This window comes from Arachis hypogaea, chromosome 13 (assembly GCF_003086295.3).
Source record: "Arachis hypogaea cultivar Tifrunner chromosome 13, arahy.Tifrunner.gnm2.J5K5, whole genome shotgun sequence".
NCBI classification, from domain to species: Eukaryota; Viridiplantae; Streptophyta; class Magnoliopsida; order Fabales; family Fabaceae; genus Arachis; species Arachis hypogaea.
In genome coordinates this window covers 34,937,737-34,956,051 of record NC_092048.1, presented here as the reverse complement: position 1 = coordinate 34,956,051, position 18,315 = coordinate 34,937,737, and the positions used below count along the sequence as shown (strand labels likewise).

Genomic DNA, 18,315 nt, shown 5'->3' with positions numbered 1-18,315 from the left:
CTCGAGCTGGGGATGCGCGACAGAGGGACAGTCCAATGGTTAGCTACCAGGACTTGTCGGGTTGGCTCTATAACCGACAGATAATATCATCAGCCACTAGGGACAGGCATTCATCATATGCATACTATATGAATTGTTTGAGATTGCCTATTTGACTGCATATTACTTGCTAATTGTCTAAATGCCTTATCTGTTCCTATTTGTATATCTCTTGTTTGATATAACTGTGTTTGCTACATTATACTCTTGCTGGTGGTTGGGAGGTCTGAAGGAATTGGAAAGGGAAGTAATAGTTAGACTGAAGAATCTTTAGTCAGATGCCCTTTTATGGTTTAGCTTGTTTATAAGCTTTGAATTATCTGGAGGAAGTTCTAGGATTGCCTTCACCTTTCCTCTATTATTATGTATTATATATGTGGAAGCTGTTACCATACTGGGGACCTCTGGTTCTCACCCATGCGAATTTTGTGGTTTTCAGATGCAGGACGCGAGGTTTCCCGCTGAGGCATACTGGAGACTTCTAGATTTGCGAAGATCCTTTGTTCTCGGGACTCTATTTTGGTTTATATGTTTTGCTTAGATACTTTTATCTCCACTAAATAATACAAACTGTGATGACTCCTCTTATGGGAGATTTTGGAGAATAGGTCTTCTGTATTTGTGTCCCTTTGGGTTTCCTTTGGGGTTTTCCTTATTTTATCATATGTATATATTGCTATGCTCGGACCGGTTATCTTCGCAGCCGGATCTTGAGTCTTGATATTCCTGTTTTTGACACTCCTTTGTATATATATAATCTCGCGTTGGTTTATCTTTTGTTCGTTACGTTATCGATCGGAGTGTTGCGTTTTCGAGTTGCGATTTTTGTTTACCCCTTTTTCTACAAACGCTCCTAGTTATAATCAATCATTCATACTAATATACATACTAAATTTTTATTATAGAGGTCGTAATGCCTTGCCATCTCTGAATTATGACTTAAGCATAAGACTCTATATGGTAGGGTGTTACAGCATACAAGTATAGTTTTCTATCTTTCGTTCACTATCGCTGTCTTTTTTGATGTTTCTAAACTTCAAAATTAATTAATAATGTACATAATCTATTTTTTATATAAGATGACATACACTTTTCTCATGCATTAAGACTTCATTGAACATAGTTTACAATTACTCTTCATCCACTTCTACAGATTTTTGTCTTTGTCTGATTCATGCACTACTATTTTCTAATATGTTCATCACTTCTTCCTGTCTGATTGCTATTGTCCATTTATGGTGTCCTCTTGCCAATTTCTAAGCAGTCATGTTCCAACCTCTATATATTTTGCTATTTAGGCACTCCCTATACCTCACATCCAACTTATATCCCACTCTTTATTAGTTTCCTAACTATCTCTTTTTTCCTATTCTTTAATTATTTTCTCACTTGAAATGGCTTCACAGTTTAATCTCTTGAAGGATATAGACCCCTCATCTGAAAATCAGGTTTATAAAATCAAAGTAAGGCTCATTAAGTCTTAGTCACTAATTTATTCTGAGCTTAAGTATCAGAAACCGATGATAGAACTGGTCGTGATGGATGAAATGGTTTGTGTAGTTTGCTAATTTTCATATAAGATATTTTAATAGATCACAAAGAATTTGTTATTAACTTTATATTTTTATGCTTTTTTCAGGGAGATCGTATTCAATATACCATAAGGAATCCTCTCAGGAGACTATTTGAGGGTGACTTATCTGATAGCAAAGTATACACAATCTCCAACTTCTCATTGTCACTGAATGATCAGAAGTACAAACCAACAACTCATTCTCATCGTATATATTTCAAGAGAGAAACTCAGTTTAGGATTGTTCACGAGCCTGGCTTCATTGATCATAGTTTCCATTTCGTATTTAATGAATTAATACTCAAGCATTCCAACCCTCAGTCCCACTTAATTGGTATAAATTATTTGAACTTTTAAGATCAATTTTTCTTATATTATTCAACTTTTATACACGTAATTTCGTATTTTTTTTGCTAGATGTTATTGGCTTGATTACTGGGAAGGGTGACACAATTGAGTTTATAAGGAAAGGCAAGAGTTGTGTATACATTGTGGTTGAACTTGATGATATGAAGTATTTCCGACCATTATATATGTTGTTAAACTCTGCTATTTATATTTTATCATTTCATTACTCTTTTTCACCGTCATTAAATTTTTGTTATATGCTTTTTAAATAGGGATAATGGTAAAATTAGGTGTACTCTGTGAGAAGAGTATGCAAAGATGTTAGTTAAGCATATTGAAGATTAACCCACTTCTGAATATGTAATAATAATTCAATTTGCAAAGTTCAATCTTTTCAAGGGTTAGTATAAATGTTCTATCCAAATCTGCTAATCAACATGTAAAATTTTTACTTTCTTATTTACATTCTTATATTTTTTTTATATCAAATTTTAGGCTCAATGGGTGTATCTAATACAAATTGTAACTCCATTTTGTACATCAACGTTGACTTTTCAGAGGTGAAGGATTTTAGAAAGAGGTAACGTTGATTAATTTATATTTTTTTCAATCATTATTATTTATTCAAAGCTGATTTTTTTGTTGTTTGATAATTGCTACAGTGTTATAATGGTTGAGGTTCTACCTGCAAACCAGCTATCTCAATTATCTGATGGACCATTATACTCTCTTGAGGATAATCTTATTAAACAAACAAGTTTCAAGAACATATGTGATCTTAAGGAATCCTCTGAGGCTTGATTTTTCTATTTCTCTTATATGTGTGTGTGTGTGTGTTCAAATGATCTTAAATCCATTTTTCTAGAATGGTACCTATGTCACATATGGGACTGTTGTTGCTATTGACTACAAGAGTGGCTGGTGGTACAAGAGTTGCAAGCATTGTTTCCATGCTCTAAAGGAATCTGAGAATTCATTCCATTGTGTTACCTGTGACACATTCCCAAATTCTCATGTTCCTAGGTATATAGTTCTACATTTATAATTATTTTTTGTTAACCTTTATCAATGCCAAATTTTTTGTTTATTAACATCAAACATGTTCAGATTCAGTATAAATTTAAGAGTTGCTGATGAATTAGATACCGCCTCCTTTATACTATATGACAAAGAAGCTAGCAAATACCTTGGTGTATCTGCTTCTAATATGAGCCTGTTTCATGTCAACAAGGTTGCATCTGATTTTTTAAATCTTTCTCTATTTTCTAATTTATTTTTTTGTTATTAATATGCCAATTTCTGCATCATTAATTCAATTCATATGTTACATTTTAATCAAGGAGGTTTGAAGAATGAATATCCTCAGGAGCTCAATACTTTCGTTGACAAGAACTTCATATTTAAGATTTCAGTTAAGATGGAAGATATCAATGCTTTCCAACCATGCAGAATTGTTGTTCTTAAGCTTTGTGCTGATAATTCAATCATTTCAAAATTTCTTGATAAACACAAGATATATAATGTATGTTTACAAAGATTTTAAGTTTCTTTAAATCTATATTATTGGTTCATTCTATATATCATTTTGAATTTTATTTCAGAAAAAATTGGTCCATGAAAATTCTGAACTTATTACTATTCTTTCCGACTCTACTGAAACTCCCAAGATTACAAATTCTTAATTCCTCATTTTTCCTTACCATTTTAGGCTACTATAATTAACTATATAATTTAATTGCAATTTTGCATTCTATACAACAAATAGGTTCGCCTCCATTGAGATAATTGGTGATGATAATACTGATTCATTTTCGACTCCAAAAAGGGGACTCATCGAGGCTACTTCATGTACCAAAAGTCTTATTGATGTTTATCCAGATTTTGAGAATCAGTCATCTACTAAGTCTCGAAAGATTACCGTTGAAGAAGTTCATAATGTTGTAAAGCTTCATGAAGAATAGCTTTTCAAGAACCTTTTTCTTATATTTTTGTAGTTTCGTTTTAATTGCTAAATAATATATGATGTGATTTAATCACATCAAGGTTATGTTTTAAGTTAGTCTCAGTGTGTCTTTTATTCCAATAAGAATGTTAGTGTTATGCACATAATTCATAGTCCTTCTATTATAATAAGTTGTAGACAAATTTCTATGTCATATGTAACTCATGCTTGGTTCTTATCTATTAACTCAATTTCATATGTTTAAATAAGGTTGATTGTCTTTATTGATTTTATTATTCCTTTATTTACAATTTGTATCCACTCCTTTTTTAAATCTTAACATAATAAGTACTTTTATTTGACATCTTCTTGACAAAATGTCATGTAAATAACTTTTTGTTATTAATTAATAAAATCTAATTACACTTATTTCACAGCTGATGTAAACCAATTCGTGCATGGACTAACATATCACAGTTAAAATTGTGTATTAAAAATCCCTAAGTTCTATATATTCTTTTTAATGTATAACCTCTTATTAATCTATATTTATATTCATATTATATTTATATTCTCTTTTTTCTTATTCACCAAACAGTTCTTTATTCCATACCTCCTTCTAATTTAATGGCTGAAAATTTAATCTTTTTTATTTGTTTTTTTATTCCCCTACTAATTTATTATGCAATGAGTACACGTACAATTATTCTCACTAGACTTTATTCTTCAAGACATTATTCTGACACATTGATATTTTACAGCATGCACTAATTACTTATGTCAGATTTTTTTGGTTATCCCCACTCTACTAACGTAATTTATATCTTATATCTTATATGTACTTACTATAGCCATTACCATTTTCAAGAAGACTATTACATCTATATAAAGTACATCCACCCTTTGCGATTTATTGCCTTTTTTCCAGAGATATTTCAACAACTAACAAGTTCTTCCTCCTTCATAAGTTTATAGTTTCTTTCTTCTTCAAATTCAATACTGTCTCTTCAATATCATATCTTTTACACAAAGTCAGTTTTTTATACCATTATACATTTAAATTTGCTTCTTATTTTTGTTAGTTACCAATATTGGAAATGGATACTACTCATTTCATGCCTCCCGAATTTAACCATGATAGAATTTTCTACATGCAAGTGGATCCTCTTAGGGTAATATTCTTAAATGATTGCTCATCAACTTATATATTGATCAATATTTTGTACTTTTTCAATAATTATTTTGTATATTAGTATCTAAACACCTTTTTTTTTATATATTAGATAATGCATGAGTTGCCTTCAATTTTTTATCACACCTACAAAGATCATCTCAAAGAGAGGATGTTATTTGTTGATCTCAATGATAATCAAATAGAACTGCATTTGGGGAAAGGCAAAACTTCTGGTTATATTCTATTTGGTTTGGAAAATTTACTGAAGTTCTACTCTCTTAAAAAAGGTGGTTGGTTGAAGTTAATATATGTTGGGGAAGATGTATTTTTCTTGCAAAAGGTCAAAGATAATAACATGTGTAAGATGATTGTAGACCACCCTACTGGAGATTTAAACACTAAATCAGTTGCAGATATCCTTCAAGATATACCACATTCGTTACCTCAAAATACAAACCCTGCTTACTCTTATACTCATATTTCTCCCATTATTTTAACTCTACATAGTAACACTAATGGTTCTTTTCCTACACAGAAGGTTGATCTTGGTGCTAGCTTTTCTGCCTTTACCCAATATAATGTTCACAACCAGCTAATGACAACAAATCCAAATGCAAACAACTCTTATCAATTCCAACACAATGAGGATTCATTTCGTTATGGTTCAGTTAATAATAATGTCAACAACTCTACGGATTATCCTTTACATGTTCTTTATGGTAATGCATTGGATTTTAACTTTGGCTCTTTTAAAAATGGAACTACATCCAACATAGATTTAGGTTCTTCCACCCCCTTAAAGTCAGGTTATGTCCGTCGTGCTAAAACTTTAGATTTTAATACCATAGACACCTGCTACTTAATTAATAATGCTTTTTGGTGCATTAAACAAGTTTCATACAACCAGATTCAAAATAGTGCTGTGGTGAGTTTATATTTATTCAGAGTTTATATCTTTTTTCCTAAATTGGTTCAGAATTTAGTAGTAACATTTTTTTTAACAGGTTTTGCCCACCAGATTCGCATAGAATGCTTTTCCAAGCAAGCCTGACAATGTGAATGTTGTTCTCGATAATGGATGTTCATATCAACTGGGATTACGCTGGAATAAAAAAAGGAAGATTCAGCTATATCTGACTAGAGGTTGGAAGCATCTTGCAAAGTCTAATGGATTCAGACATGGTACTTTATTGAGATTTTCTATATACCCCAATGATGAATCTAACATGCATCTCAAGGTCCTTAGTCTATAAAGATATTGTCAATATAAACTATATTGACACGCATTTAGTTAATTACTTATGTTTTAATTTTCTTTCATCATATTCTCGATCAGTTCATTCTCATGATCACTTCTATCACTAAGTTATGTATTTCTTTGAACTGCGATCATGTATTGTTATGCGTGTTTATTTAATTCCTTTTTTAGCAATGTATTTTATTTTTTTTCTTTCACTAAACAGCTTTTCTTTCTTAATTGCTTGAATTCTTCTACAGATCATATCTTTCCATTGTGTGATATACTATTAGCTATTTTTTCTCAAGTTTTTAAATTAAAAATGTCCAAAAAAATCAAGGCAACTAATTAGTTTTTAGTCTCTCAATATCACTAATCGTCATTTTTTCATTTCAGTTTAATTTCAATGAATGGACTCATCAAATGAACTCATACAACAACATATAAGAAAGTTTAGTTATCTTTGATTGGAATTTTTTTTCCTTCGTTTTTGTTACTTTACCATCTGTATCATGTTATTTTCATAAATGTAGGATATATGAACCAAAATCACGACATATTAGAATGTACACCTATAATTATAGTAATGTTGAATCTTTATATACATGTTGCTAATTATATGATTCATTTAGTAATTTTTCTAACATTACATTATGCACATGTAATAACTGATTTTTAATTACTTACCTTTTTTTAACACAGATATTTAGTACTCTAAACATTACTTGTCTAGAATTTGAAAAGAAAAAAATTACAAGTATGTCCTACAAATTTACATGTATATCTTTACCTATCTTACTGCTAAATTTACGTTTAATTTGAATGACATGTTAATAAATTTGTTGAATATTATGTATCATGAATTTTTCATTTAGTTTAGAAAAACTGTCTACCTTAACTTGACTTTTTTTTACAATTTTTTTTTTCTTTTTTGAATTGGTTATCATGTATACCTACGAGCCGTGTCTACAACTTCACTTTCCAACCTGAAGAACTGTAATTGGCCTTTTGTTTCTCCGATTATTTGCTCTGATTTTTTGTGACCAATACTTTTCAAAGCTATTACCTTCCACAAGTTACACCCTGTCATGTACTCATTACTCACATAGTTCCACCAATACTGATCAATTGAGTAAGAGTTAATTTTCATATATTTGTCTTTTATATTTAGTACTTTTTTACATTTTCGATAAAACCACGACAATTTTTTTTCTTATCTTTACTTTCTGTTATAAGGTAATCAGACAATAATTATCCCTAAGCTACAGTTTGGAAGCTATGATATCCAAAGTATCATAATATTTAAAATAATATTTTTCTAACTTAGTTATTTCTTTTTTTCTATATCCCTATAAATTTTTTTATACAGAGTTATTAAACATGAGCTTCCTACATTGTAACCTAGATAACATATTGATATTGAATAACAAATCTGAATACCATGTAATGTGAACAAACTATACATTATTTACTTTTTTTATATTAATTTTCTTATTCCAACCATGATTTTTTGTGTCATACATGCATCATTAGTTCCTTTTTCAACTACAGATTTTAAGAATTCATTACATTACTTCATCTTCAGTGATGCTCAACTTTTTAAATGAACACAATCTTTTTCTACTATTTAAAAATTTTGTCGTCTTCTTTTCTTTGTATTATAAGCTTTTCGAAGATTAATTGTTTGGTTTCTTTCCCAAGGTCTGCTATGGTTTCTTCATGACCAATAGTTTACTAGGCCATTACCCTTCCACAAGCTACACTCTCTCATGTAATCATTACTCAGTTTACTCCACCAATAAACATTAATTGAGTAATACTTCATCTTCATGTATCTGTCATTTACGTATAGTACTTTGTTATATTCTCGATGAAATAGTAACTTTTTCTTCTTGATCTTCATTTTCTATCAGTAAAAAGTCATTCAATAATTACCTCTAAGCTATAGCTTCACAGATATAACATCTATAGTATCATCATTTTGAAAATTATATTTTATATTTTTTACGCAATACTCTTTCCTTCTTTTTTCTTTCAATTGCATTCTATAAATACAGCACTACAAGGATTTTTGCATTTATAAACACATATGGTTAAGTTTATAAATGTTGTCCTCTTCTCCAATTTCATTCATGTTACTTTTAATAAAATAATTACATTTGTGTATCTCTAGAAGATTTACTTTCCCAAAAGGTATTTGCATTTCTCTTTTATTAAACTTTCATATCCAGCTTCAGTTTATTTATTGTTTTAGTTCTTACTTCAGTACTACCAGTCTGTGCTACTTATCTTGCTAGAATAATTCACATTTTATCTTGCTAGAATAATTCACATTTTCTCATATCAGATGGAGACCCAACAAATCTCTCATAAATTGGTGGAAGAGAGTCGTATTTTTTACTTATATATCATCCCATTTTCGGTATTATATGCTCCCTCACAACAAGAACTTTTTGGTTATTGATTTTTATTTATTTAATAATTCTAGTTTATTCCTAATGTTTAGTTGATTCCATACATATTCATACATAAATCTAATTTTATGTTATAGTCACAGAACATCCATGAGCTTCCCAGAGAGTACAAGAAATCCTTTGAGGATAAAATATTGATTATTGACTCCAAACATAACCAGGTTCAGTTACGTATTCTAAGAGGTCATTCGAATGCTTTTATAATCGAAGGTCTTGAGAACTTAGTTAATGATTGAGGTACCATTAAGAGTTTCAATCTGGTACCCTTTGTGTGACAACAAAAGGAAATTAGAAAAACAAACTTAATATCCAACAATTCTTAATATAAACCTACTATTTTTCTCATTCAGTAAACTTCTTTTGTTTTCTTCACAGCAGGAATAGATACATTCTCTAAATCAAAGAAAATATTTAAATGGCATACTTTCAGCATAATAATCACAAAAAAAAAGAGAAAAACCAAGACCTCCTAAAAAGTGAGAAAGTATTTTAAACAGGTTCCAAATAAAAATCGTGATGCACGCCTATATATAAATAATAAGGCACAGAGGTGAAAAATAAAATGAAAAATAACAAAAAACAGAGTAATATGAATGAAGAGTCATACCCAGCACTGGCACCGCCGCCACTGCAAAACCAGAGCGGACCATCAAAAGCAAATCGTCATCCATCACGCCTATCACTCATAACACGTCAGAATAGAGGGAAACAAAATATACATTGATAAAATAAGTATCCAAGAAGATAAAAACCAAAAGATTAGAGAAACAACAGAATAAAATAAAGGAACCCAGCGGTTGAAATTACACCATAAAGATTTTTAAAGAATTTTCCACTGTTTTAAAACAATAGTTTTTCGAAATTGAATGCATAAAAAGGCATAATTCAACAGTTAGATATAGAGAGATAAATAGCTCCAATCTCAAGCAAATGGTGAAAAAAAATGACAAAACAGCAACACTTATTAATTATTTAGTTCAACACCCAAGAAAACAGAAGGGAAAAAAAGATTCAGACAAGGAAAAAAGAAATAAATAAAAGAGAGAAACAAATAACCATAAGTTTCTTACTAATTTTATTTCATAAGAGAGGTAAACAAAATATGTATTTAGAAAGTAAATAATCAAGAAGATAAAATACCATAAAATCAGAAAACCAGAAAAAAAAAAAAAACAATAAACCAGTGAATACAATTGCACCCTATAAATACATTAACTTATTTTTACACACATATAAACTTTCACATATCATAAAAAGGTAAAATTTATAAACCCACACAAAAGAAAACAAAAGAATAATTCATATAAAAAATAAACAAGTAGTGGTCTTACTTAACTTACCCAAAAGTATTTTATCTCTGAACCCAAAAACTGCTGCACAATTGAAGAAGCAAAAAAAAAAAAAGGCAACAAGACCAAATTTGCCTCTCAACTCCTGTGTCCAAATATTTTTTTTTTGGGGGGGGATGAAATAAAATGTTAATGATACCTGCAAACTCAACATGGACCTCACAAGAGCACCAAATAGTTTTATAAGAAACAAACCAGCTCCTTTCAATGAGATAAAAATTAGAATAAAGAAATGAAGGAAATAGGTAAGGAAGGGTTACTTTGCGACTTTTTGAAGGCTGGTGTAGGCTTCGAGCACATTGGATTACGTGATTCACAGGATTTTGGATCTCTCTGAAACACAAAATAGAGAAAATCCATCGTAAAAAAGGGAAGGAATATCATAGCAACTTGCAACAATCCAGGCGAAAATCAAGACACAATTTTTCACACTTCAACCAGGGAAGCAAAAACAGATCGAAATAACACGAAAGAAAAATGAATATTTTTATCTTAAATTAATAATTAATCTTAAATAATTAGAGAGTTATCTTTATCTAACCAAAGTAATTAAGTACCAAAAATTAGCTAATTACCATGCAATCAAATTAAATATCAATGAAACCCGTTAAACCTTAAAACCCAATGATAAAACAGCACAAGCAATACTAAATTAGTGTTTTGCATCATCCTAATTAAGACACTTGTTTCCTTTTTACTCTAGGAAGATTAGATGCAAATAAAAATGACAAAAATATGGCCCCATAAAAAGAGATAGTTAAGAATGAAGGCAAAATATATCAAACTTACACTGGGGACAAGAACAGGAAGGCAGAAATTATGTTTCCTGAGCAAGACAAAAGAAAGTAATTAAGATCAATGATGATATAGTAGATACAATTGAAGTAACTAATTAATTAGAGTATGTGAGAGACCTAAGATGCCGACAACAGTTCAAGTGATTTCTCCTGAGCATGCATATTAATTAAAAGTTTTCAATATACAAACTCTAAAATCACAATGAAACCATCTCATGAAAGCATCATATGATTAAGCCGCAAACAAAAAGTAAACTGCTCCATGTTCATCTAGTTCTTATCAATTCTTTTAAATTATGGAATATAAATTTTTCAGGTTTATTGAATGATAGAAAAATCTCAGCAATTGAGATTTTAATAAAAAGAAAATGCATTAGACTTAAAAGAATGTTAAAATCTAGTAAAGGCTTTGGTGAGAATTGCATACACCTTACTCAAATCACTACCAACCCATCAAATATAAAGTCTAAAAAAATTCATAAAAACATAAGCACTTTTGTCCAATTAATAGATACTGAGAAACAAATATTAATATTCTACGGTAGATGCAATTCCTTTAAAGAGTAATAAGATAAGTTTCAAGAAACCAATTTACAAATATAGTAGACTTTTTTCTCAATAAAATTTACTTGAACGAAGTCATAACATATAAACATATGAAGACAAAAGAATTATTAGAAGATCATACTAACTGTCTGATTTACTTAATTCCATTGGCAACAATGAAAGAGTCTATAGTTTTCCCAAATCTATGAAAAGTTAACACTCCCCAATGTACTTCCTTTGCCTACTTCACCACCTCAATGATCTCTGTAACAATTCCAACTTGGTTGATCTACATTACAATGGGGTATATAAAATGTATGAGCTTTAGAAGTGAATATTACGATATGTACTTTGGTCACCATAGCAATTATCACTATTATAAGACTGAAACTGCATGTATCTCAGTCTTTATAGACTTGATAAAAATCAGGTCAATGGAAAATAAAGAAAAGAAAAAAAACAACAAAGGTCAATCTGTTGAGCTTTGTTTTCTTTCTTAATTTCATGTTCTAATCTCCTTTTAATATATATTTTTTTAAGTCGCAAACTTACAGCAGAATCAGAAATTGCATCAAAGATTTATATGTAAATTTAACAAAACAGTAAGTTCATACTTGCGCTTCTATGTCGTGATTTTTAATGGCAATGGAAGAACAAAAAGAAAAAGCAGCAAAAAATCAATTAAAAAATGAACTTATCAACAGAGGTAGTAGCTATTACCATGAAATTGAAGTTTGAATGAAGGAAAGCGTTGCAGCCGCAGTGGTTTGTTCATTGCTTATGTAGACATTGGGTTCTTCACTTCTTCCTACAATCTTACAGCGTACATCACAGCAAAGAGTAACTTCTGGGTTCTGTCTAATTGGCTGTTTTTGGACTTTGCTCTGTATTTATAATTATCGTAACAATTAAATTAAATTTATGCACGTTTAAAGATTGACAAAAACAAATGCATAAGTAAAATACTATAGAAATCCATGTCAGAGGAAGAACAGCAATAAAAAAAATAACAAAATAGCAATTAAAAAAATTAATTTATCAAAAATAGCTCATGCAACAGTGTTTTAATATGGGTAAAAAACTTGTAAACTCTATCTTCTAATGTATTGCATAAAGAAGCAACTTTTTTCAAACTCTGGATATCCAAACATCTCTATTAACGAAATATGATTAATTTTATGAAGAAAAAGTGAGAACAATTTTGAACTAAACAAAGGAACACCATCAAAGTCCATTTAAATCACTTACCTTAAGAAAAAGAGCGTTACCTGCATACTCTAGTACTACTCTCTCAATGCGTTTTGCATTAAACATCAAGAGATCATCTCCAACTAACTGCACAATATTGCAATGAGCAGAAACCATTCAAATAATTGTTAAAAACTTCTAATTTGTATGCTTATTCATATGACTATATTTTTTGAATTTCTTTTACCATGTGCAGGAAGTTGAAGTTCACGGCCAATATTTTTCTAAGAGTTGAAGATTCCTGCAAAAAATCAGAACAAAAACCTTTAAACAAAAATTTCTTAAGTCCGTATGTTGGTTCCAGCTCAAATAATTGACCACAGAAAAGTTTCAAATATTTCCAAACCTAAATCCTTTTCTTAAAATCAAATCCAGCTGATATAAAAGCATGGCCTTTGTTTATTTGTTTTGAGTTAAAAAATATATATGGAAACAGCAACAGAAACGAATTACTTTTATAGACTCATCGTTCTCAACTTCCTTCCTCATCATGGATATACCTATCTGACAACATGCAAAAGAATAACATAATGCTTTTGCAGTATTTTTCTTTTGACTAAATTAAAAATTTAAATTAATCATTCAAAGGCATAAAAAATCTTTATGAGTACCTAACAAACTTGTTTTCATAATGGTATTACCTAGTCTTTAGGCAATTCCAATATCCACCCCCCAATGCACAAACAGGAATGTCAAGAACAGCAGGATTTGGAACATTGAGCAACTGCAAAACACAATAATAGATCAAGTTATGGTAAGATTAGGATTGTATGATAGAAGATAAGCTCAACTTATTTGCAAAAGTCACTTGATATACTGGAGGAATGATCAAATATATAAATCTAAACTTAACAAATCTCCAAGATATGTAATAACTCTTAAGGGATAATATCAAAATACTTATACCAACAGTAAGAACACACAACTTAGACAACATAATAGGACACATGTTAAGAAAGGTGGGGAAAAAATAAAAGGGGTACGAATTCTTTTTTCCTCTGTTTTTCCTCTGTTTTCTTATATTGTTGTCGGGGTTAGAGTGTACCATGGTAAGAAAAGATTTTGAGGAGCCTCCCAATAAGCTTCCTACCTATGAGTGTTGATAACCTTATCTTATATTAGACCAAGAGTACAACCAATCATTTCAATTAGAAACCACAAAGAAAGATCTAAATTGAAGCTCATAGCAGCATACACAACAACCCAAAATATAGACACATATGAATGAAGAATACGTTATCAGATTTAGAGTTGAAGTCTAAATTGACCAAATAAAAAGAAACCACTGTAAGTTTGTTAATAAAGCCAAATTTAAATTTGCATTTTGTAAATAAAGTCAGAATATTATTTGAGAAAATAGAATCCAGAATATCACTAATTATCTGATCCAACCTAACAAACAATACTTGAATATAGTAAAATTAGGCCAAATTCTTTGCAAGCTTTCAGCATCAATTTGTAACAAAAACCATAAAGTAATAGAAGCACTTAAAAAAATACAAAAAAATAGTGAACAGAAGCTCCACAACAAATGCTCGCATAAAAGGACTGAAAGCTAGAATGTAACAAAGCAGTTAAGGACTGAAAGGAGCTGTAACAACAGAGCAGTAAAAGAACCGGAAGCTAGTCATTCATCCCTCTTACACCAGATTAATTAACAAATTTCTTAAACTACAACTTGAGGTGTATGAAAGCCTTTCAATCAGAACCCTGCAAGAGTCTTCAAATTTGAGTTTAATAGTTGAACATTTAAACTATACTAAACATACTCAACTTTCACCTCCAATTGGTTGCATCTCAATATCATTCCAGAATTAAAAATTATAAAGTCTCAAAGTTACTGACTTAGAAAACAAAACCTGACTTTTACTGCATAATACATCTTACTTTAAAAATCCAAATCTTTAAAACCACAACTCTAACAATTCTAAATTTTTATGAAATTAAAGTGTTAGAACCAGAGCTTCATTTAAAATTGGTTCCATTTAAAAATGCAAACTGGAGAATTTCTAATAGAGGAAACAAGTTGCTGCTGTGTTAAACGTTCTGCAAAAAAACCAGATTTGACATCCATAATTCAAAAATTCACCATAAATCATAAACTTAATGAAAAAGTCTCAAATTCAGCAGTCTAGCTCCCTATATTCCCAAGCTTAATCCGGACTTGGTCCCACGCAATTCCGATAATCACAGATTTAGTTGTAGTTTTTCAAAGTTGCTGACTCGGTATAGAAATTACGCAGAAAATCAGATTTAGAATTCAACTTTGAAAAATCATAACTAATTCTCTAGTTGATACGAAACCTTCAAAATTGAGTTTTCACAATTACACTTAATATAATTTACTTAACACTTAAATTCTTATCATTTCAGTCACTATAGAGTCACTGATTCACTTTCAAAGTTGCCGTTTATTTTCAAGAGAACCAGATTTTCAGCAAACCATTTAGTATTCAAAACCCAACCCTTCAATACCCCTCAAAACCAATTCCAATCACAACTTCAGCCACAATTCAATATTCACATAATCAACCAATTAATCACAGCTATTAAATCTATTTGCAGTTATTCAATAAACCTTGTAGGCATTCTTAAATTAAAATCGTTTTAAACCCCCTACCTCGATGTCGCAATCGCATACTTTAACGTAACAAATACCTTCTCTTTTAGTGTCAGGGCAGCAGCGGTAACTCTCACACAACCAGAACGGCAACAATACCAGCCTTCGCAACTTTGACCATGGTTGCAGTAAAATAGAGGATTTAAATTGAGTAGGAATCAAAAGCAATTTTCAGCCCTAGGGATTCAAGACAAAGCAAGGACTTAAATAGAATTAAAATCAGAACATGGCTACCATAGCAGTAACAAAACAAAACAAGTAAATGGATCAATCCTAAGGAAAAGATCAGACCAGTACCCAGATAACAAAATCATAATCAGCAATGGCTTCAACCGTCCTATGGCAGCACCAGCGACAACAGAAAACGGCCTCCTCTCCTTTCCGGTTCGTGATTCCAGTGGCAGCAATGATCTTGAACCCAACAAACAACAACGGCAGTGGCGTTTTCTCAGATTCCAAAACCCATAAGCAGAAACAAAACTGGCGGGCCTTCCTCCTCCAGCGGCGGCTTGGCGAGACGCGGCAGCAGCAGAGTGCGACAACGGCGGTGCTGCAGCTCAATAACAGCGATGCGGTGGCAGCTCGCGAGGATGGCGACGGCAACCCGCGGCGCTGACGGCGACAAGGCTGGTCGTGGGCTTCTCTTCGTGTGTCTCTCTCTCTCTCTTCGCGATTCTGTCCCATCGACGACGGCTTGTGAACGGATCGGCGGCAGTAACGCAAGCTTGTGGGTCCATGGACGGGACGGCGCCGTGAAGCAGCTCGATGGCGAGCTCCAGGGCGGCGACGGTGACGGCAGACAGCATCTCTTCTCTCTTGGATGCAAGCTCTCTCCTCTCCACCCTTCACGCTTGACAGCGACGGTGACGGCGGCGAGGCCCCAGCCAGCGCCGTCTCCCTTCTCTTCCCTCTTTCTCCCTGTTTCCCCCTTTCTTCAATTTGTATGCATTTGTTATGAAGGAGGGTGAGGCTGCGGCTGCGGCTGTTAGGGTTAGGAACCGGGGAAATTAGGATTCTGAGTTAATTTTGGGAATTAGGGTTTGAAATTAAAATTTTATAAAAGAATATGAATAGATATGAATAGATATTTTGATAAAATTAAAGGGTAGAATAATTTTAAAACTAAATATATTCTCTTAAAAATATTTAAGAACATTATTTATTAATATATTGCTAAGTTGAATTAATTATTTTTAATTTAAATTAAAAAAATAAGTATATTAATCATATTTTTATAAAATATAGTTTAAACTCAATATTTAATGATTTAAATTAAATGATATAACTTTTTATTATTTTTCTATTACTGAAACTTTAATTTTAATTTACAAAATATCTAATTATAATAAAAATTGTACATAAATATTAACTTATTTAAACTTAAAGTATTTATAAAAATCAATTTAATCATTCTTAATAAGTTAATCTCTAAAAGCTCAAACTAATAAAATAAACCATAATTTATCCATAATAGAGATTTCTTAAATTAAGTTATATATTGCTTCCATTACTAAATCTTAATTTCAAATTATATGAAATAACAATTATAAAATTACACAAGAGTATTAATTAACATAACTCCAAATATTAATAAAACTAATTTAATTACCCTTAATTAATTAATTTATAAGATAAGATATCAAATTAATAAAATAAATCGTAACTTTTTCATGATAAAAGTTACTTAAATTAAATCATACAATCCTTCCTTATTTTTCAATTACTAAAATTATACAAAATATTCCAATATAATAAAATTACTTAAGAATATTAATTGATTCAAAATAAAGTTATCTCCGAATCTATTTAGTTATTTCTAATAAAATAATTTCTAAAATTATAAAGTTTTAAACTTAATAAAATAAAATCACAATTTATTTATAATTATGTTTTCAAAAATACAGGATGTTACATTCTATCCAACTTACAAAAATTTTCGCCTTCGAAAATTGATATAAGTTGAAGAAAAGATTTATATTCACATCCCTTTTTGAATATTTTAAAGGTTCCAAGAAAATCATATCACATAAACATAGAAGAAAATATATTAGATGATGCAAAAGTTGATAAAAGTAATTTGATGCAAACCAAATTTCAAAATCTAAAATTAAATAGGCACAATGTTCGTTTAGAACTCTTAATAAAGCATGATCACTTCCTCTTATTGCCTCAAAACTCCACAACTCCATATAACTTCATAGATTGACCATATTCACTTTCCGTACGCACAAATCGTGTCCCTAAGAACTAGCGCATATAAGGAATACGAAACATGAGAAGAGAAAGACAAACGGCACGAAAGGTTTATGCGAGAAATTGGAAGAATACTCAAGTTCACAGTTGGACAAAGATGGTATTTCGCAAGGATTTGAAGGAATACGTGAGATTACCAAACAACAAGAATATATATATATATATATATATATATATATATATATATGTATATATGCAACAAAATGTAGCATAAAGCGGGTTAATTCAAAGATTAGGAAGAAATTTTGAATCAAACAGTTTCAATATGAACATCATTAGGAAAAATAGTACAACAATTTAGAACAACTTCAATTTGAAATAGAGGGAATTAGTTTATCTTTTTCAAAAGAAAATATTTAAATCCAACATTTTCCAAAAGTACTAAACTATTGTGTAGAAGCATATTAGAAGTCTTACAGCGGATTGAAGGGGATCAGAATGTGCAAAGTTCTTAGCTTAATGACAATGTAACTTCATTATTTAGCTTATAGATGTTTAGATGATATTATATTGTAAGCCATGTCCACCTGGTATAATAGTGTATTATTCTCCATTGTTTTTCATTCACTTTGATTTCTGTTACATTGCTGATAGAGTTGAGCATGCAAAATGTGCAGGAACTTTGTATTATGTTGTGGTTGTACTTTTCTAGTTTTCTGTCAAGAGAAATGTTGTAAAATTAGCTATAAAAGATGTTATGTGACGATTGTACAAG

General features: G+C 30.6%; 1 protein-coding gene across 22 annotated transcripts; it reads right to left on the bottom strand.

Moving 5' to 3' along the window:
* Window positions 1-9,106: 9,106 nt before the first annotated feature.
* LOC112738037 (uncharacterized) lies at window positions 9,107-16,419 on the bottom strand. 22 transcript variants are annotated; one of them, XM_025788279.3, is made up of 11 exons: window positions 15,645-16,395; window positions 15,386-15,524; window positions 13,369-13,451; window positions 13,181-13,231; window positions 12,915-12,968; window positions 12,728-12,814; window positions 12,200-12,363; window positions 10,926-10,962; window positions 10,397-10,469; window positions 10,128-10,221; window positions 9,107-9,463 (listed from the first exon to the last, which is right to left on the bottom strand). In XM_025788279.3, exons 4-10 carry the CDS (start codon window positions 13,217-13,219, stop codon window positions 10,139-10,141), a joined length of 537 nt encoding a protein of 178 aa, XP_025644064.1. In that variant the 5' UTR covers window positions 13,220-13,231; window positions 13,369-13,451; window positions 15,386-15,524; window positions 15,645-16,395; the 3' UTR covers window positions 9,107-9,463; window positions 10,128-10,138. The 22 variants fall into 22 exon arrangements, 16 of the variants coding, with proteins under 16 accessions (XP_025644064.1, XP_025644065.1, XP_072067779.1 ...); XM_025788280.3 differs by having other exon boundaries at window positions 9,107-9,415; XR_011869594.1 differs by lacking the exons at window positions 13,181-13,231; window positions 15,386-15,524 and adding an exon at window positions 11,626-11,768 and having other exon boundaries at window positions 9,107-9,415; window positions 15,645-16,419.
* Between the last annotated feature and the right edge of the window lie 1,896 nt (window positions 16,420-18,315).

Excerpts from the sequence above, each read along its gene's own strand:
- LOC112738037 (XM_072211680.1), bottom strand. The coding sequence starts at position 13,219 with ATGATGAGGAAGGAAGTTGAGAACGATGAGTCTATAAAA. Across the intron at positions 10,963-12,199 it reads ATTCAAACTTCAATTTCATG|GAAACATAATTTCTGCCTTC; the intron begins GTAATAGCTACT and ends TGTCTTGCTCAG. Across the intron at positions 10,470-10,925 it reads TTCCTGTTCTTGTCCCCAGT|AGAGATCCAAAATCCTGTGA; the intron begins GTAAGTTTGATA and ends TTTGTGTTTCAG.